Raw genomic sequence first — 14,400 nt, 5'->3', positions numbered from 1 at the left:
ATGTAGCAGTATTGTCGATATATACACATAGGCGTGTAATACATATAGAAGGTTCTTTTAACTTTTTTTTTTGCCAAAACGCTGATGGTGGGGTATGGGTATATAAGGAGCTGCTCTTTTGGGCTCGGAAGATGCGTGTATAGTTTTAGCTACTAGATGATGGTCCTTTCCCTGGTGATCCCGGCCGTCTAGAAGGGTCTGCAAAGGGCAGTGATGGTGGTGGATAGTTGGTGCTAGGTGAGGATTGCTGCGCAAGTGATCGTAACAAAGTCGGTTGTCTAGCGCCGTTGTTGCTACTACTGCTGCCATTCGCATACTCGGATGAGCAGCTCGCCAACTTTGTGTAATGAGTCCTACTGTTCGATGAAGCAGTAGCAGCAGCTGTTGTTGAAGACGACGATGATATTGATGTGGTATCTTGTTGATCAGGTTGTTGTGCTCGTCGTTTTTTCGCGCTTTCTTTCAGTTTTTCCCATCGCTCACGATACTTGTTCATCAGTGCCTGCTGCTTTTCGCTTTGCATGCGTAACTGGCGGTTTTCATCCTCCAACTCTTTGACGCGCGCAACTATAATACAAGTTTATATTGTATGAGCTCAGTTACAGTCGCTCAGATACCTCTATTTCTCTTTCTCCGTGTTTGTGTGTGCTCAACATTAAGAAATTCATTCCATGCAATATCTTACCGAGATCGCCTGAAGACGGTCGCATGTAGCTACTGTAAGGCGCTGTGTTGCTGCTTGCGGCCATAAGAGCTGCTGATGAAGATGCACGCATATGGGAATAATCTTGACTCTGCATGATCCGTTTGGCTTGTTTTTGAACATCATTGCGGAATTGAAGAATACTGCTCTTCAACATATTGCTTTCCTCTGCCGTCTTTTCGTGAGGAGATGCCGGTTATTTTACACATCTTTGAGCTGTATAATCCCCCGTCTCTCTCTCTTCCCCACTACTATACCTTTTCCAATGTGTGCACTCGACGCACGAGCTGCTCAATCTTCTTCTTAAGCTGTTCGTTTTCAGCAGCGTAAACGTGGTTTCTAAACGCGTCATATAAAATAAAGCATTCGTATGTTAGCTGGGAGTTGCAATCAACTTCTGTTTTGTTGTTCGCTGTTATGTTTTGTTAACTTCAGTTATACTTATGTAAGGTGTCTTACCTCACAGCAACTCCACTTGTAGCTCCTCCAGCTACAATGCCACCACCATCTGCTCCTCCTTGTATTGGCTCAGGTACGAAGAAATACGACTCGACCATTTTTGCTGCCATGCCATCATCCTCTTCCTCCTCCTGCTGTTGCTGTTGTTGCTGATGCCATGCTGGCGTTGGGTTATCGTTTTCATTCAACGGTGCCGATGCAAATGCAACTGGATTCGAAAGTTTATCCACTAATGTTTCGACAACTTCCCAAAACTTATTGAATGGATCCGAATCATCTTCGTCGTCATCATCAAGCTGATAATCCAGTACGTTTATTAATCAGTAAATGCATACACCAGATGTTTAAAGCAAATAGTACTTTTTTCTACTTACTCTACCATCTGGTGGAAGCACAGCGTACGAACCACCGATGGCTGGCGACATTGCGCCATTGCTTGGATGCTGCTGTTGCTGGAATCGTCTATTTGGTTGAAGTGCGTGGCGTAACCCATTCATGTCAAAGCTGCTAATATTATTGACACCACCGCCTTGTCGTACATTTCGCTGATATTGATCATGTTGTTGCTGTGCTAGTTGCTGCTGTTGTCGTTGCTGCTGCTCTTGCTGTTGCATTAATAATAACTGTTGCTGACGTTGTCGTTCTTCCTCTTCTTGCTGCTGCTGTATCTTTGATATCTTGCGTTTGAGCTCTTTGGCTTTACGTAAATGGTCCAGGTGCAAAAGTCGAAGTGTTTTACAAGTCTAGCAGCAAAAAATTTTAGTAAACATGATTTTTAAAGAATATCAGGAGAGGCAGAGAAACATACGACTGCATCTTGAGTAAATTCAATGGCTTTTTGAAATTGCTCTGTCAAAGTGTTGCAAGTGGAAGATTTAATAAAATAAATCCGGTTACTGTTGCATTGTTATCGGAGAAGATTATACCAGCTGCTTTGGCATGAGCCTCGGCGGCTTCAGCCCACTCTTCACGATCTTCGTAATCCTCCGCAGCATTGGCGTACGAATGACCCTTTTGTTTTTTGAATAAAGTGGTTGGCATTAAATTTCGTGTGGTTCCAAGCGTTCCAGTGATATAAGACTACGTACTGCATTTACAGGTGAATTGGCTGTCATTTTTCAAAGATGCTTTTAACAGAAGGTAAAAACAAAACGGGGGAAGAGAGAGAAATAAGAAAAGGTGAGGAAGTTTGAGCCACATGAACAGTGCTTGGTGTGACACGAATTGCCCAGCAGCAATTGGAAAGGGATTTCCGCTACTCTTTTTTCAAGTTGCGACACTTAATTCGCATAAATATCGGTTCTTTTGGTGCTACTCTGCTACTATCATTGTTACTATAGGCCATACTGGCATAAGTCTATTTGATACGCTATGATAAGCTACTGGTAACTTTCCCATAGTAATGCTCTATTTTCCAAGAACATCAGTATATACACGTCAAATAATCTTTGGACCATCTGTGTTTAGATACACGATAAATTGTCGCAGATAAGTAGTATCGAAACCTTGCTGAATGTGATGGATTCCACACATAGTGATTAAGCATAATATACGGAAAGAAAGGCTGCCAATACTATGAATTATATATATGAAGACAAGGGAAAAGTAGTAGTAATGTTATACGTATGTTCATACTGTAGCACTAAAGTTGAAAAGAAATGAATAACTACAAGAACAATAAGCGAGAACGGTGAAGTCAAGATAAGCAAATCGGCTTCTAGCTCTGTTTTATATACACAATAATATGGCAGCACCAATATCATCATCATCGGCCAAATTATATCATGTGATACACCACATCATCATTAAAATCATTAGAATCAAAGACAATTATATATGAGCGACATCAGCTATGCTAATTGTCTGTAATTTCGATCCATTCGTCACTACAACTGTATTTTATGAAGAAAGGTCTTCCGTTACCAGTGCCTACGCTTTGGTGAAAAAGTATAACGAGGTTTCGGATATGCTAGATGTAATATCGAAGAAGCAGCCACTACAATAACTTCATGCTAAAGATACAGCCATTAACATCATCACTATCATATCCACGCATCCGATTTTCTGCGGTCAGCCCCTTTTAATTTCCAATCCGTCGAGCTTTCAAGGAAACTCAAAACTTTCGTTAAGTAGCCCTGGGAGTATGCCTGGTTGTAAGGAGCTCTTGCCCGGTGTGTATGGGAGGCGTGAACCTTTTCACCCGCTATCTGTGGCGTAAGCAAAGTTAAAATCTTGCGGCGGCTCCCACAAAATTTGGCCGTTCATATGGGGGCAGAGCACTAAGTGAGGCTGAAGAGGCAGATAAGTTGGCATTTATGCATCAATAGCATTCGCTGTCTGGTAATTAACAGCATAGCAACAATATAGAACGAATAGACGTATATGGTTCAGTAAGATTGATGGTTCTGAAGGAAACTTTTTGAAATTAATAATAGACAACTGCAAGTAAAAGAAAAGGAAAATGACAAAGAAAATATACAGAAGAAGAAGGTTCATATGTATGTATTAAGGTTAAGAGACAGAGAGCGAGGGATAGAGATAGTAGAGGCAGGCGACCCACAAAAAAATTACATAAAGGAAAGAGAAATGGTTGACGAACATAGTATGGAGTAAATAGCTGGGGGCAATGGCGTATATAAAATTGGTGATAGTAAAAGGGAATCCAAGGAGAAAAGGAAGGGCATAGATACGTTGTGTGTATTATCCACACATTCTGATGACAGCGTTGTTAGATCGATGTTTTAGAGTAGTGTAAGAGATTGTGGGAAACTTGTCGCATTGATGAGGTGGCAGTGTTGGTGGTATTAATGGAATGGCGAAGAGTTTGCTCGGATCATGGACTGGGACCGTTGCCGTCCAGTGAGCTGTTGTGGTGTTTGCGTCGCCATACGCAATAAGCGGCTATTGCTTGTAGTAACAGTAGGCCAAGAGCGGCGGTTGTTTGCAGGTCGCGGTCGTATCTCGGGAGGACAAGACACCACCGAGTTTCTGCTAGCACTACGTTGACGTTGTGTTCGGACAGGTGTTGAGGCGCGCTCAAAATTCATGATATTGACTGGGCCTGCAGTTGCAGCAGTTGAAGTACCAGCAGCAGCAGCAGTACCGATACCAGAAGAGGAGTGGAGGAGAACGCGTCCGCTTGTTTTGCTTTGAGCAGCAATGGCACGCTGTGCTTGTTCGATAAGCACTTGAAGCATGCCCTTTATCCGCTCAAATACTTGATCTGCTTCCTTATCACTGCTCTCCTCATCATCCTCGTCACTACTAGTGCTACCATCTTCGTTCCTCTAATTTAAGAAAAAAAACATAGATTTCATATGTTAGTTTGTTGAAGTTGTAAGAAAATGCGTTATTTCATTGTCCACAATAAAGCTTTTATTATTGCCTCAGAAAACGTCATGGAAACGGGCGTGGGAGGTAACGAGGTATCCACTTGCCTAATATGTTGAACAACAGCAACAAATCAATGCGCTTATTACTCATTGTGTACAAATGCCTCCCTACGTATCCTTTGGGCACTTACCTCTGTGTAATCAAACGCTCGAGTTCTGCAATACGTGCTGCTTGTTGGCGAGTCTGTTCTTCCAAAGAGGCATTGACCGTGGATAGCGAGTTGATTTCGATCTCCAAGTCGGCTATCTTAGTTATATGCAATGCGTCAATTAATGTTTTTTCATACATAATCCGCACGTGAACCGTGCGTATGACCTCGAAGCAATTTTAAAATACCTTGCGATTCAATTTTGCACCACCATGAATATTGGTATTGTTGCTAGTACTACTGACGGTGGATTGTTGGTCGTTGTTGATGGTGACAAACTCGCCCCTGCCGTTCAAAATCGTGCATCCTTGTTTCATCCTGGCGACGACTTCAGGCTCGTCTTCTTCTGACGACGACCCGTCGGGCGTGATATCATCATCACTATTGTCCTCGATGTCCGAGTTATCGTTGTCGTCATCGTCTATTTCGTCTTCTTCATCCGTACTATCAGTAGACATCTGTGACAGCGCGGATGCGATCCGAGATAGTGGCGTATAGTTGTGCTGCTGCTGCTGTTGTTGCTGAGTACGATAACCCAGCGGCGACATGGGTCGATGATACTGCTGCATATTCTTGGCAATCACAGACCAGCCAGTGGGCGAGGGCGATCGAACAGAAGTGAATGGCGAACCAGGTCGATTATGAACAACAAAACCGCCATTGAGTTTGCTGTAGGCCTGTTGTTGCTCATTTGAGAGAATCGAAGATGACGACGAAGACCATGTGGACGTCGAGGAGGTCATTGAGCCTGCGGTTGTGATCGATGGCGTCGTTGTCGAAGAATGCTCGTTATTGAGAGCATTGTTGTTATTGTTCTGGTGGGCTAAAAAGTAAGGGCGTCTGAATGCTTGCAGCATTGGAGAGGAGGGACGAATTATGTTTACAGCCCGGGGTGGGCGACGTCTTTGGTCCTCCTCCATGGGTTATAACAGAAGAAAAGGGAAAAAGGAAGCAAGCCAAAGAAGGAGAAATAGCGAAAAGAAGAAGCAAAAACAAATATCAGAAAAGACAATTGTTTATTCTTTGCATACTGGAAAGCGAGACCCCCCAGAGTTATTTTTTTTAGTTACACACATGTACACCCAATCTATCCTTGTTTGCGACGCTTGTCCCGAGGACCTCCACTGGGCGGCTGCTTCTATTTTGCCACGAGGCAGGAACCATGGAATGAAAAAATGGTGCTTAGTTAAGATTAAATGGAAATGTATTAATACGAACAAACATGAGCACACACAGCGTGTGTGTGTAAGCAGCACATGGCAAGCAATAGCTGCTACTCACCCTGGCGATCGACTGCCCCCGTTGCATTTTTGAGCGATGTTCAGCTTCCAACTTGTCAACCGTCTTTTTCAGCTCAAGCATATGAAGTAAAGAATGGTGCAGCAAGTCGTATTTCTGCACGACTTGACCTGTCGGCATCATCGGTCGGACAGCTACATTGGTGTTGACAAACAATAGCAGTCAATCAACAGAAGCAATCCGTCCAGTCAGCCATCAGCGTGATGTACAGTATATGTGTGTCTTGTGTGCGTATGTGCTACCACTTCCTATTGTCCCCCACCCCTCCCCCAAATAACTCGTCGTGTTCAACTCAGAAAGCCTGCACTTACGAATATCCAAATCTGCCATCGCTTTTAATAATTTTTGCTGTAATGCTTGCTTAGTAACCACGGGTAACTTTTGACTCCGTACATAAACGCCTTGCATCATCTTTTCTTTCCGTTCAGGCACGACATCTGATAGCCACGATAGATGCATACATATCAAGATACACCCCTCTGTTAGTATCGCAAGATTGCTGTCCAAGAACAAGTTTTCATATTAACCGAAATGATATACCTTCCAAAATGCCGGATGAAGCATTCGATATCCGCCGGTTCTTCTTAGTACCACCACTACTACTACCTCCTGGAGTACCCGTTCCAGTTTCGTCCGCCCTTTTCTTCTTTTTGCTGTCCAATCCAGATGTACTAGCAGTACCACCAGCAATGCCAATCCCACCAGGGGTAGCTAGCGTTCCTCCTGATGCTCCTCCAGATGCATTTGTGGCGCCACCAGCGCTTCCGTTCACATTGTTAGCACCAACACCTCCACTCGATCCTGCTGCCGCTGATCCTCCTGTCCCTGCCGCTGCTGTGGGCGTAAGCGGTGTTAGCGGTGCTTGCTGAGCCTGCTCAAGCTGCAATGCGTTGAGTAGTGCCTCTCGCTCACGTGCTAACCGTGGTTCGTTCAATTCGATACGTTTGGCCTCAACAAAGAGTGCTTGCTCTTGTTCAATCTGTTCCTCGGTCCGGTTAAACAGAGAAACCAGTGCTTCTTTGCGTCCCGTTTCTTTTGCTTTGTCATATGCGTATTGTTGAATGAGAGCTTGTCTTTCTTGTGGGTATTCACCCGGTGTATGCGGTCTAGCTTTGATGAGTTTGCGTTGTACAGTGTAATATCGATCTTTCAGGTCCTATATCCAAAAGCAGCGGTAATGGTGAAGCTGAGTGCATTTCTCTCGTACGAAAATTTATGTTTTCAACATTTACCTCTATGCTTCTAGACTTGTTTGCAAAATTATATCGATCTTCAATTACTGGGAACCGTAAATCAAACCTTCGACATAATTGAAATAGATAGTCAGTTTCGTCTTTACTCCAATCGGAATCTAAGAGAAATAAATGATTTACGAGTTAGATTATAAACATTTTTATTATCCACGATATACATCATTACCTGACAAGTATCTATCATAGTCATCATCGGTATATTCGGGCACATCAATAACACGGTTGAATTTCGCAAATTGATACTCTAGAAAACAGGAAAAATTGTATCAATGAGTGCTGTGGGGATACTTTACCGGTGCAAGTATCTGCTTGACAGTCGTACACAATTACGAAGGACAACATACCTTCATTGCTTTTGCTTTCAGGTATCCAGTGGTGTAAAGCAAGATCATCAGGTCGAGCTGGATTCGTAAACGATTGTTGGATCCTTTACAATAATCAAAGCTTTTATTAACTGTTGTCCATTTTTTTGACGTTATCAAAACTTGGCAACGTACCATGGCGTAGCTTTCTGTTTTGTGTTGTATTTGGCTTTGAATGTGGGTTTTACAAAAGCGATCGGTGGTGCACCACCTGCGAGCGCATATATATCTCTGCTAATTGTGTCTGCACAATGCGTAAAATAGAAATTAAAAGATTTTGATCTGTCAGCTCAATCGTCGTCCGTTAAAGTACGCGCAATGATTGTCTTTAAGCTGCTATACCGGATTGTTTTTTGGATGCTGTTGATTTTTCTTCTGGATTCATTACAGCTTTTTTGCTGGTTGTGTGTATTGGTATCTTGAAGCGCTAATGTGCGTGCGTACGTCGGGATTTGAAGAAATCTACATGTTGCCCGATTTTGACAACAAAATATGGAATCATCGGTTGCTATAAAAGAACTACCGCTACTACTTTATCTTTACATGCAGTGAATACACATTGAAAGTATAATCTAGAGCCGTGTTATAGTTCTATATAAACACCGTACATAAGCGCATTAAATATGCAAGCGGACAGCGAGATGTGTAAGAAGATACGAGTGTGTAGTTTTGTCTGATATCTTACCAACACTTGCTTTACTTCCTCCATCAAAGCACCACCACTATTATCTCCATGGTTTTACAATAACAAAGGAGCGTCACTCTATGTGGTCGACGGACATATTCATATAAATCATGCTGGTCCGGACGAGCGGGGATATAAAGAAGTGGTGCTACACAAAAAGCAGTTACGATAAAAGAAAACCGATTATCTTCTCTTTTTTCTTACTCTATCATGTCTTCTCCGTTTGCCTCTTCAGCATTATTTAAGCCAATCCGAGTGGGGAATCAACAACTTGATCATCGGATAGTCCTTTGTCCACTTAATCGACGCCGCTGCGACAACGAATATGCACCTACTGACTCAATGATTGAATACTACCGTCAACGGGCCACACCGAACGCATTGGTCATCATGGAAGCAACCATGATTTCTGCAGATGCTGGTGCTTATCCACATGCGCCAGGTATTTATTCAACGCATCAGATCCAACAATGGCGCAAAGTGACAGACGCGGTCCACGAGAAGCCGGGCGCAACTGCTTTCTTGCAAATCCGACATGCAGGTAGAGCCTCGACAACCCAATTTTTACCAGGCGCTCATCCTCGTCTGGTTTCTGCTTCTGCGGTACCCGTGCCTGGCAAGAATGAACTCGGCAACGATTATGAAATACCTCAGGAACTTACCGTGGACGAAATTAACAAGATTGTAAACGACTTTAGCCGGGCGGCTAGAAACGCAGTCGAAGAAGCTGGGTTTGACGGTGTCGAGATTCATGGTGCTAATGGATATTTGATTGACCAGTTCATTAATACATCGTGTAATAAGCGAGCAGATGCATATGGTGGCTCCATTGAGCATCGTTCACGATTTTGTTTGCAGGTGGTTGATGCTGTGGTGGCTGCCATAGGTGTTGAGAAAACGGCCATTCGATTCTCGCCTTGGTCCGAGTTTTTGGGTAAAAAGATGAAACGTAGAGAAAAGCCAACCAGCCAAATTAAGTGGGATACTAATTCAATACGCACGCCTAGGAATGGAGGATGCGACACCGTATGAAACATGGTCATATCTTGTCAGCCAACTTGAACAACAGCATCCTAACATGGCATACATTCACTTTATTGAACCACGCGATGATTTCTCACGCAAGACTAAAAATGATACCCAGAACTCTTTGGATCCTTTTCGCAAGCTATGGTCGGGTCCATTTATCAGTGCTGGTGGATACACGACTAAGCCTGAACTTGCTGCACAAGTCGCTGATTCAACCAACAACCTTATTGCGTTTGGCCGATCGTTTATTGCTAATCCGGATCTCGTTGAACGTCTCAAACATAACTGGCCGCTCAACAAGTACAACCGCGAAACTTTTTATAAAGGTGGCGATACGGGCTATATTGACTATCCGTTTTATGAATCTACAACAGCACGCGGGAGCCAAAAGCTTGAATAATTATTCTGGAAACAAGCATTTCTATTATCATTAGATCGTTTGGTAAACGTACTATATCTAGATCTGTATATTCTTAAATTATAAGCATTTGTATTATACCTTTATTCGTAAAACACAAGGTTCGCTACACGGCTAGCCAATTTGACGCTCACGATGTTAATCTTCATATGCAGTATATGCATGATTCTTCGATAATAAAACTTACCCTGGGTCACAAGTTACCCGCTACTCGCTCTTCTCTTACTTCTTCCTTTCTATTTACTCTTCTGCCACTTTACTACCAGGCTGGACGACTTAGTATCCGTATTACACAATTCAATATTTTCGTATCAGCATTTAAACACATGCAATCCATCGTCACAGCCCGAAAAGCCGACGTTATTATGTATGAACTCGCTTCCACTGAATGTCGATATTGCAAACTCTGTCAGATTATCGTCGATCATAGCCGCACTAATAAATGCACCAGGTAACAGAGAATTACAAATTATGTATATAAACAAGTTGATCTTTGATAATATACGTAAGAGATTGTTTATATGTAATAATCATACTACTCATTGCTTACTGACTAGCTATCAATTATGTAGACGCTTATTAACTCAGGGACACCATCCATGAAGGAGAACCGGATTCTTTCCGGCGATGCTACCTCGGAACACATGTCCTTCAGTGAGCTAGACTATGGGTTCTTCGTAAGCCAAGTACCGGCGAATAAGCAGATCTGCGTCGTCTTCAAGTGGAGGTGCCCTGTTAGACTTTCGTCACATGAAAATTCCACGTAAGATCGTAAACAACTTTTTTAGTGTTGACGCATGTCCAATGGGTCCGCTCGTGGAAATGGTTGGACTCACCTTGAGTACTGCACACGAGTTCTGCCAGCGACTATTCAAGAGCTCTTGTATACTCAATGTCGCGTGGTGTTTGTAGCCTTTGAACAGCATGCGGCGGCCGAAAAGATGAAACTTTGCAACAGATTTAATAGAGCTATTGGATCTGTTGGAGAAGGGGAATTGTCAGGTTCTTGTAGAATATCGGAAGAGCAGCAGCCGCACTGTCGCTGTCCGAGTAAAAGAATGCTGTTACAGCACGTTCCTTGAAGCGCACATACAAAGCTGCAGATTTATCATCCGTGTATACGTTTCCTTGCATGGGCATCTTAGTTTGCTAACCTCAGCCCTTTCCATTTGTTGCATTTCTCTCTCATGGTGGCGGCCTTGTTTGTCTTCGACTCCTTGTGTGCTTGTTAGCGCTCCGGCTATTTTCCACTAACCAACCTCTACTATATACAGCGCAAACATTGCAGGCTTTGCCCCGCGATGGAATTCAAGTGGAAGACCTTCGACTCCTAGTGCGGCGCCTCTCCTCTACAAGCCTCGATTCTTCTCAAATTCGCATTCTTGTATTCTAGGCAATGATTTGTAGCAACTCATTAAATTTTTACTTCAAATATACATGCATAGTGGGATCGGCAATTACTCCTAAAATTTCGAGGACAGTACAAGAAATATGAAAACATTCTATCAAATACCATCGAAAGATGCTGTTCGAGACTAATGATGCCTATGAAAAAGAGAATAGTCGTGCTGCTAAATAAACTCACCATTTGGTAATAACATGTATATAATGAGCTCCATCGATAAAATTGAAGTAAAAACAAAGCATAACAAAAGCCATTCTTTTTTACTGACGGTTGTCACGGACTATGGCTGTTCTTACTCTAGTCTATCTTTTCCGGCCATACGTGCTTCGTTTTGTTTATGACCCTTCACCGTCATAAATGTCATTTGTTTTTACAGTACTGTATTGGAAAACGAGATTACTGTTTTGTCCCACGTGGATGAGAAAGGAGGATGATATGATAAGACCATTGTGAGTATGGATTCCTTGGAGAAGAGGAAAGATGAACTATTAAGTTATATTTCACGATTAACAGCCTAATTATATATCCATCGTGTCCATTACACTAACTGAGCACCAGCATATTTGCGGCCTGTTATATAGCCCAATCTTTATATCAAAAATGCTGTAAACGTTTTAATGGATGTTAAGCTAGCTAATGGAAAATCTCAGTTTTAAGTATACGCATCATGTAATTTACTTAGGTATCGCTATCAAAATGGGCACACGTTGCACTTGTCAGAATTACAGTATAAGTCGCATATCATTAAAGTATATCTGATCGAGCGATCGACATTTAATCAACAACGAGAATACAACGTTGTCAGGACTCTCTCCTTGCGTGTGATCTTCTTGGGCCGGCTTTGATGTTGTCGACAACGATGCCGTATAGCCCAATGATATGTTCCTTGTATTGGTATTTTCGGCATGATGGATCTTTAGCTTTCCAGTTTCATACCACTTACAGACATCTAATTGTTTAAAATACAATTTTTCAGTTCATCAAGTGTAACACTAACAGTGTCACCAGGATGACAGCAACATAGCAGTATTGAACGAAACTGGGACTTACCCGAAGATATACTTGTTTGAATCACACCAATACGAAGGCTTGATTGAAGTATAAAAGGTCTGGACGAAACGTTTCGCAAGGATATTTGTTTCAGATCGAGATTTGGAAGGAATATATTAGAGCAAGCGTAATTATTGACACCATGGCATGTCGTTCGCGTGGGTGATGGTTTGATGGAAACTCGTTCAAAATTGAGCTGTCGCAAAGAAAGACAACGCTGATTGACAAATTCGAGTATATGTAACGGCACAATATTTCTTTTAAATTCCAGTATCTCGAGGTCATGCTTTTTGACTGTAGTAGTGAGGCTGGCTGTGGTGGTGGCATTCCGGACGATTTCAGGGTACGTTACCACCAAGCAAACATGTTTAAGCTGAGGCATAGCGTCTAATAGCATGTCAACTGGGATACTAGACAATCCTTCGAGCGTAAGACTACAAAGCTGTCGAAGCTGGTGCAAATGCTGTAGGATTGCATTGTGATTCAGATCAAGGTTGGAGTACGGATAGTGCGAAAACGCAAGGGAGAGGGTTGTCAATGAATTTTGAAACCAACTCGTTACAGCTAACATGACATCCGAAGAAAATAAGGTATGCTGATCCTTGATATTGATGCTTGTAAGCTGCTGCTGCTGCCGATACTGTTCCGAACGACTGATCGATCGTAGGAAAAATTCACTGTAAGCGAAATTTTGGAATTCAACCGATTGAAGGTGCCGACAATGGTGCGTAACCTGAACGATCGATGACAGCAGTAAGCCTTCATTGGTACCGTTGCTGAAGAAGACGTTCTCACCGCCCAAACGGGAACCGTCGTCCGTGTAGCTGGAGTCCATATTCAATGCCAACTGCCGTAAGTTTGGGTATTTCTGCGCACAAAACGTGAGCCAGGTGGCTACTATGGTATTCGCTGATTCCATCGACAAGCATAGTTGAACTGATTGCATTGTAGGTGCAGATTGATTATCTTCTTCTGAAAGGGCTGCTGACCTAGTGTTAAGCTGCTGATTGTGCTTGTCGTAGACAGAAACGTCGTTGGTTTCTCGCTGTAATGTTGGCGTACTTGCGCTGTTGATTGTCAGTTTAAGCGTTTCGAGTCGAGGACACCAAGTATGAATCGTGCCCAAGATGGATTTTATAGAGCACCCTGCACCAACCCAATTAATGTTGAGAAATACTAGCCGTGGAAGCGCTTTGAGCCAGCTGAAATCAGCCAATCCGGAAACCAATGAGATATGCGTGAGTGCGGGAAGCGTCGTGTAGTGCAATGGTACCGACCCAAGGTCGTGAATGTCACCACGAATTGTGTCGGGTAGCTCGAAGCGCGTAAGCAACGGACAAAGCCTAGGAAGTTGCTTAAGCATTGCTGGTGGTGGATCGGGTGCGAGAATGTGTATTTCGCGAATATAGTGGCCATAAGTACGAGTAATATTCCCGCTAAGAGCAAGTCCAGTATCATCATTAAAAAGTAATGCGTTATTGTAAAACAAGTCGCACTGTCGTTTGGTTCGTAATGTAACTGAGCGGTAAAATGCAGCAGTGAACTCTGTTGACCATGCCTTGCAGATCAGCATGCCCGCGTGGCAATCCTCCAATGGCAGTGCTGCAGCAATGAGGGACAGGATCTCGGGAGGTAATGAGTTTAGCAATGTAAATTGTAACATAATTGCGCTAGATGACTTCGGGGAGCAAAGGTGAAAAAACTTAAAAGAGAAAGAGGCCCTCACAGCTATGATTAAATACTATCTCTGATGTTGCTTATTCTCGGAAGTCTCAAGAGTGTGGCACAAAACTAGTGAAAGGCAACTCACAATAGCCTTATGTTTCCCATACAAATCGTTCAGGAATGTGCGTTACACTAGTCCATGCGCATTACAACGGAGAGGAAAGCAGAGTAAAATGCAGGTTTGCTTCCGCGATTCCGATCGGCGTTAAATTTAGCAGCAACTACTACGCGTTTGAACCTAAATCGCCTTAGCGTTGTATCATAATAAGCATGGGCTAAATACGTGATATGATTTGTAGAATGACAGCTTAGTTTAGCTTGGCATACAGAAAGAAAGGAAACGGAAGACATTTCGGAAGTAACGAACAACACACAGAAAAAAGAATGTTGAAGAGTTAGTAGCGGCCATATTTTAAGTAACGTACAAATTAATCATTCGACAAAAAAGACATCGGACTGGAAGACACAAAA

At 42.9% G+C, this 14,400-nt stretch overlaps 5 protein-coding genes across 5 annotated transcripts; 1 reads left to right on the top strand and 4 right to left on the bottom strand.

Annotated features, from left to right (window-relative positions):
- Positions 1 to 43: 43 nt before the first annotated feature.
- Positions 44 to 1,964, bottom strand: BDB00DRAFT_192564 (uncharacterized protein). Its single transcript, XM_053116421.1, has 5 exons — positions 1,537 to 1,964; positions 1,163 to 1,458; positions 961 to 1,042; positions 686 to 878; positions 44 to 567 (listed from the first exon to the last, which is right to left on the bottom strand). The coding sequence occupies exons 1-5, from the start codon at positions 1,774 to 1,776 to the stop codon at positions 146 to 148; spliced, it is 1,233 nt and encodes a 410-aa protein (XP_052982034.1). The 5' UTR covers positions 1,777 to 1,964; the 3' UTR covers positions 44 to 145.
- Positions 1,965 to 3,562: 1,598 nt separating this feature from the next.
- Positions 3,563 to 5,724, bottom strand: BDB00DRAFT_927129 (uncharacterized protein). The gene is made up of 4 exons (XM_053128870.1): positions 4,892 to 5,724; positions 4,686 to 4,801; positions 4,548 to 4,599; positions 3,563 to 4,449 (listed from the first exon to the last, which is right to left on the bottom strand). Exons 1-4 carry the CDS (start codon positions 5,621 to 5,623, stop codon positions 3,967 to 3,969), a joined length of 1,383 nt encoding a protein of 460 aa, XP_052982033.1. The 5' UTR covers positions 5,624 to 5,724; the 3' UTR covers positions 3,563 to 3,966.
- BDB00DRAFT_192475 (uncharacterized protein) lies at positions 5,716 to 8,303 on the bottom strand. Its single transcript, XM_053116420.1, has 10 exons — position 8,303; positions 7,960 to 8,154; positions 7,753 to 7,861; positions 7,600 to 7,682; positions 7,422 to 7,499; positions 7,235 to 7,353; positions 6,543 to 7,158; positions 6,314 to 6,439; positions 5,985 to 6,136; positions 5,716 to 5,841 (listed from the first exon to the last, which is right to left on the bottom strand). Exons 2-10 carry the CDS (start codon positions 8,000 to 8,002, stop codon positions 5,791 to 5,793), a joined length of 1,377 nt encoding a protein of 458 aa, XP_052982032.1. The 5' UTR covers positions 8,003 to 8,154; position 8,303; the 3' UTR covers positions 5,716 to 5,790.
- A 209-nt stretch (positions 8,304 to 8,512) lies between these two features.
- BDB00DRAFT_759613 (uncharacterized protein) lies at positions 8,513 to 9,731 on the top strand (the record flags this gene model as incomplete). The annotated part of the gene is made up of 2 exons (XM_053119143.1): positions 8,513 to 9,236; positions 9,310 to 9,731. The coding sequence occupies 2 exons, from the start codon at positions 8,513 to 8,515 to the stop codon at positions 9,729 to 9,731; spliced, it is 1,146 nt and encodes a 381-aa protein (XP_052982031.1).
- A 1,984-nt stretch (positions 9,732 to 11,715) lies between these two features.
- BDB00DRAFT_927127 (uncharacterized protein) lies at positions 11,716 to 13,979 on the bottom strand. The gene is made up of 2 exons (XM_053128869.1): positions 12,205 to 13,979; positions 11,716 to 12,103 (listed from the first exon to the last, which is right to left on the bottom strand). Exons 1-2 carry the CDS (start codon positions 13,865 to 13,867, stop codon positions 11,877 to 11,879), a joined length of 1,890 nt encoding a protein of 629 aa, XP_052982030.1. The 5' UTR covers positions 13,868 to 13,979; the 3' UTR covers positions 11,716 to 11,876.
- Positions 13,980 to 14,400: the final 421 nt, after the last annotated feature.

The sequence above is a fragment of the Zychaea mexicana genome (genome assembly GCF_025766255.1).
Source record: "Zychaea mexicana strain RSA 1403 chromosome Unknown BDB00scaffold_18, whole genome shotgun sequence".
Classification (NCBI taxonomy): Eukaryota; Fungi; Mucoromycota; class Mucoromycetes; order Mucorales; family Lichtheimiaceae; genus Zychaea; species Zychaea mexicana.
This window is presented reverse-complemented; position numbering and strand designations above follow the sequence as displayed.

Excerpts from the sequence above, each read along its gene's own strand:
- BDB00DRAFT_927129 (XM_053128870.1), bottom strand. The coding sequence starts at position 5,623 with ATGGAGGAGGACCAAAGACGTCGCCCACCCCGGGCTGTAAACATAATT. Across the intron at positions 4,802-4,891 it reads GTGCAAAATTGAATCGCAAG|ATAGCCGACTTGGAGATCGA; the intron begins GTATTTTAAAAT and ends CATATAACTAAG. Across the intron at positions 4,600-4,685 it reads GAGCGTTTGATTACACAGAG|GCAAGTGGATACCTCGTTAC; the intron begins GTAAGTGCCCAA and ends TCAACATATTAG.
- BDB00DRAFT_927127 (XM_053128869.1), bottom strand. The coding sequence starts at position 13,867 with ATGTTACAATTTACATTGCTAAACTCATTACCTCCCGAGATCCTGTCC. Across the intron at positions 12,104-12,204 it reads TCAAACAAGTATATCTTCGG|ATGTCTGTAAGTGGTATGAA; the intron begins GTAAGTCCCAGT and ends TTAAACAATTAG.
- BDB00DRAFT_192564 (XM_053116421.1), bottom strand. The coding sequence starts at position 1,776 with ATGCAACAGCAAGAGCAGCAGCAACGACAACAGCAGCAACTAGCACAG. Across the intron at positions 1,459-1,536 it reads TGCTTCCACCAGATGGTAGA|CTTGATGATGACGACGAAGA; the intron begins GTAAGTAGAAAA and ends CTGGATTATCAG. Across the intron at positions 568-685 it reads ACCGTCTTCAGGCGATCTCG|TTGCGCGCGTCAAAGAGTTG; the intron begins GTAAGATATTGC and ends CTTGTATTATAG.
- BDB00DRAFT_192475 (XM_053116420.1), bottom strand. The coding sequence starts at position 8,002 with ATGAATCCAGAAGAAAAATCAACAGCATCCAAAAAACAATCCG. Across the intron at positions 7,500-7,599 it reads TGAAAGCAAAAGCAATGAAG|AGTATCAATTTGCGAAATTC; the intron begins GTATGTTGTCCT and ends CCTGTTTTCTAG. Across the intron at positions 6,137-6,313 it reads GATGGCAGATTTGGATATTC|CTGTCCGACCGATGATGCCG; the intron begins GTAAGTGCAGGC and ends ACACCAATGTAG.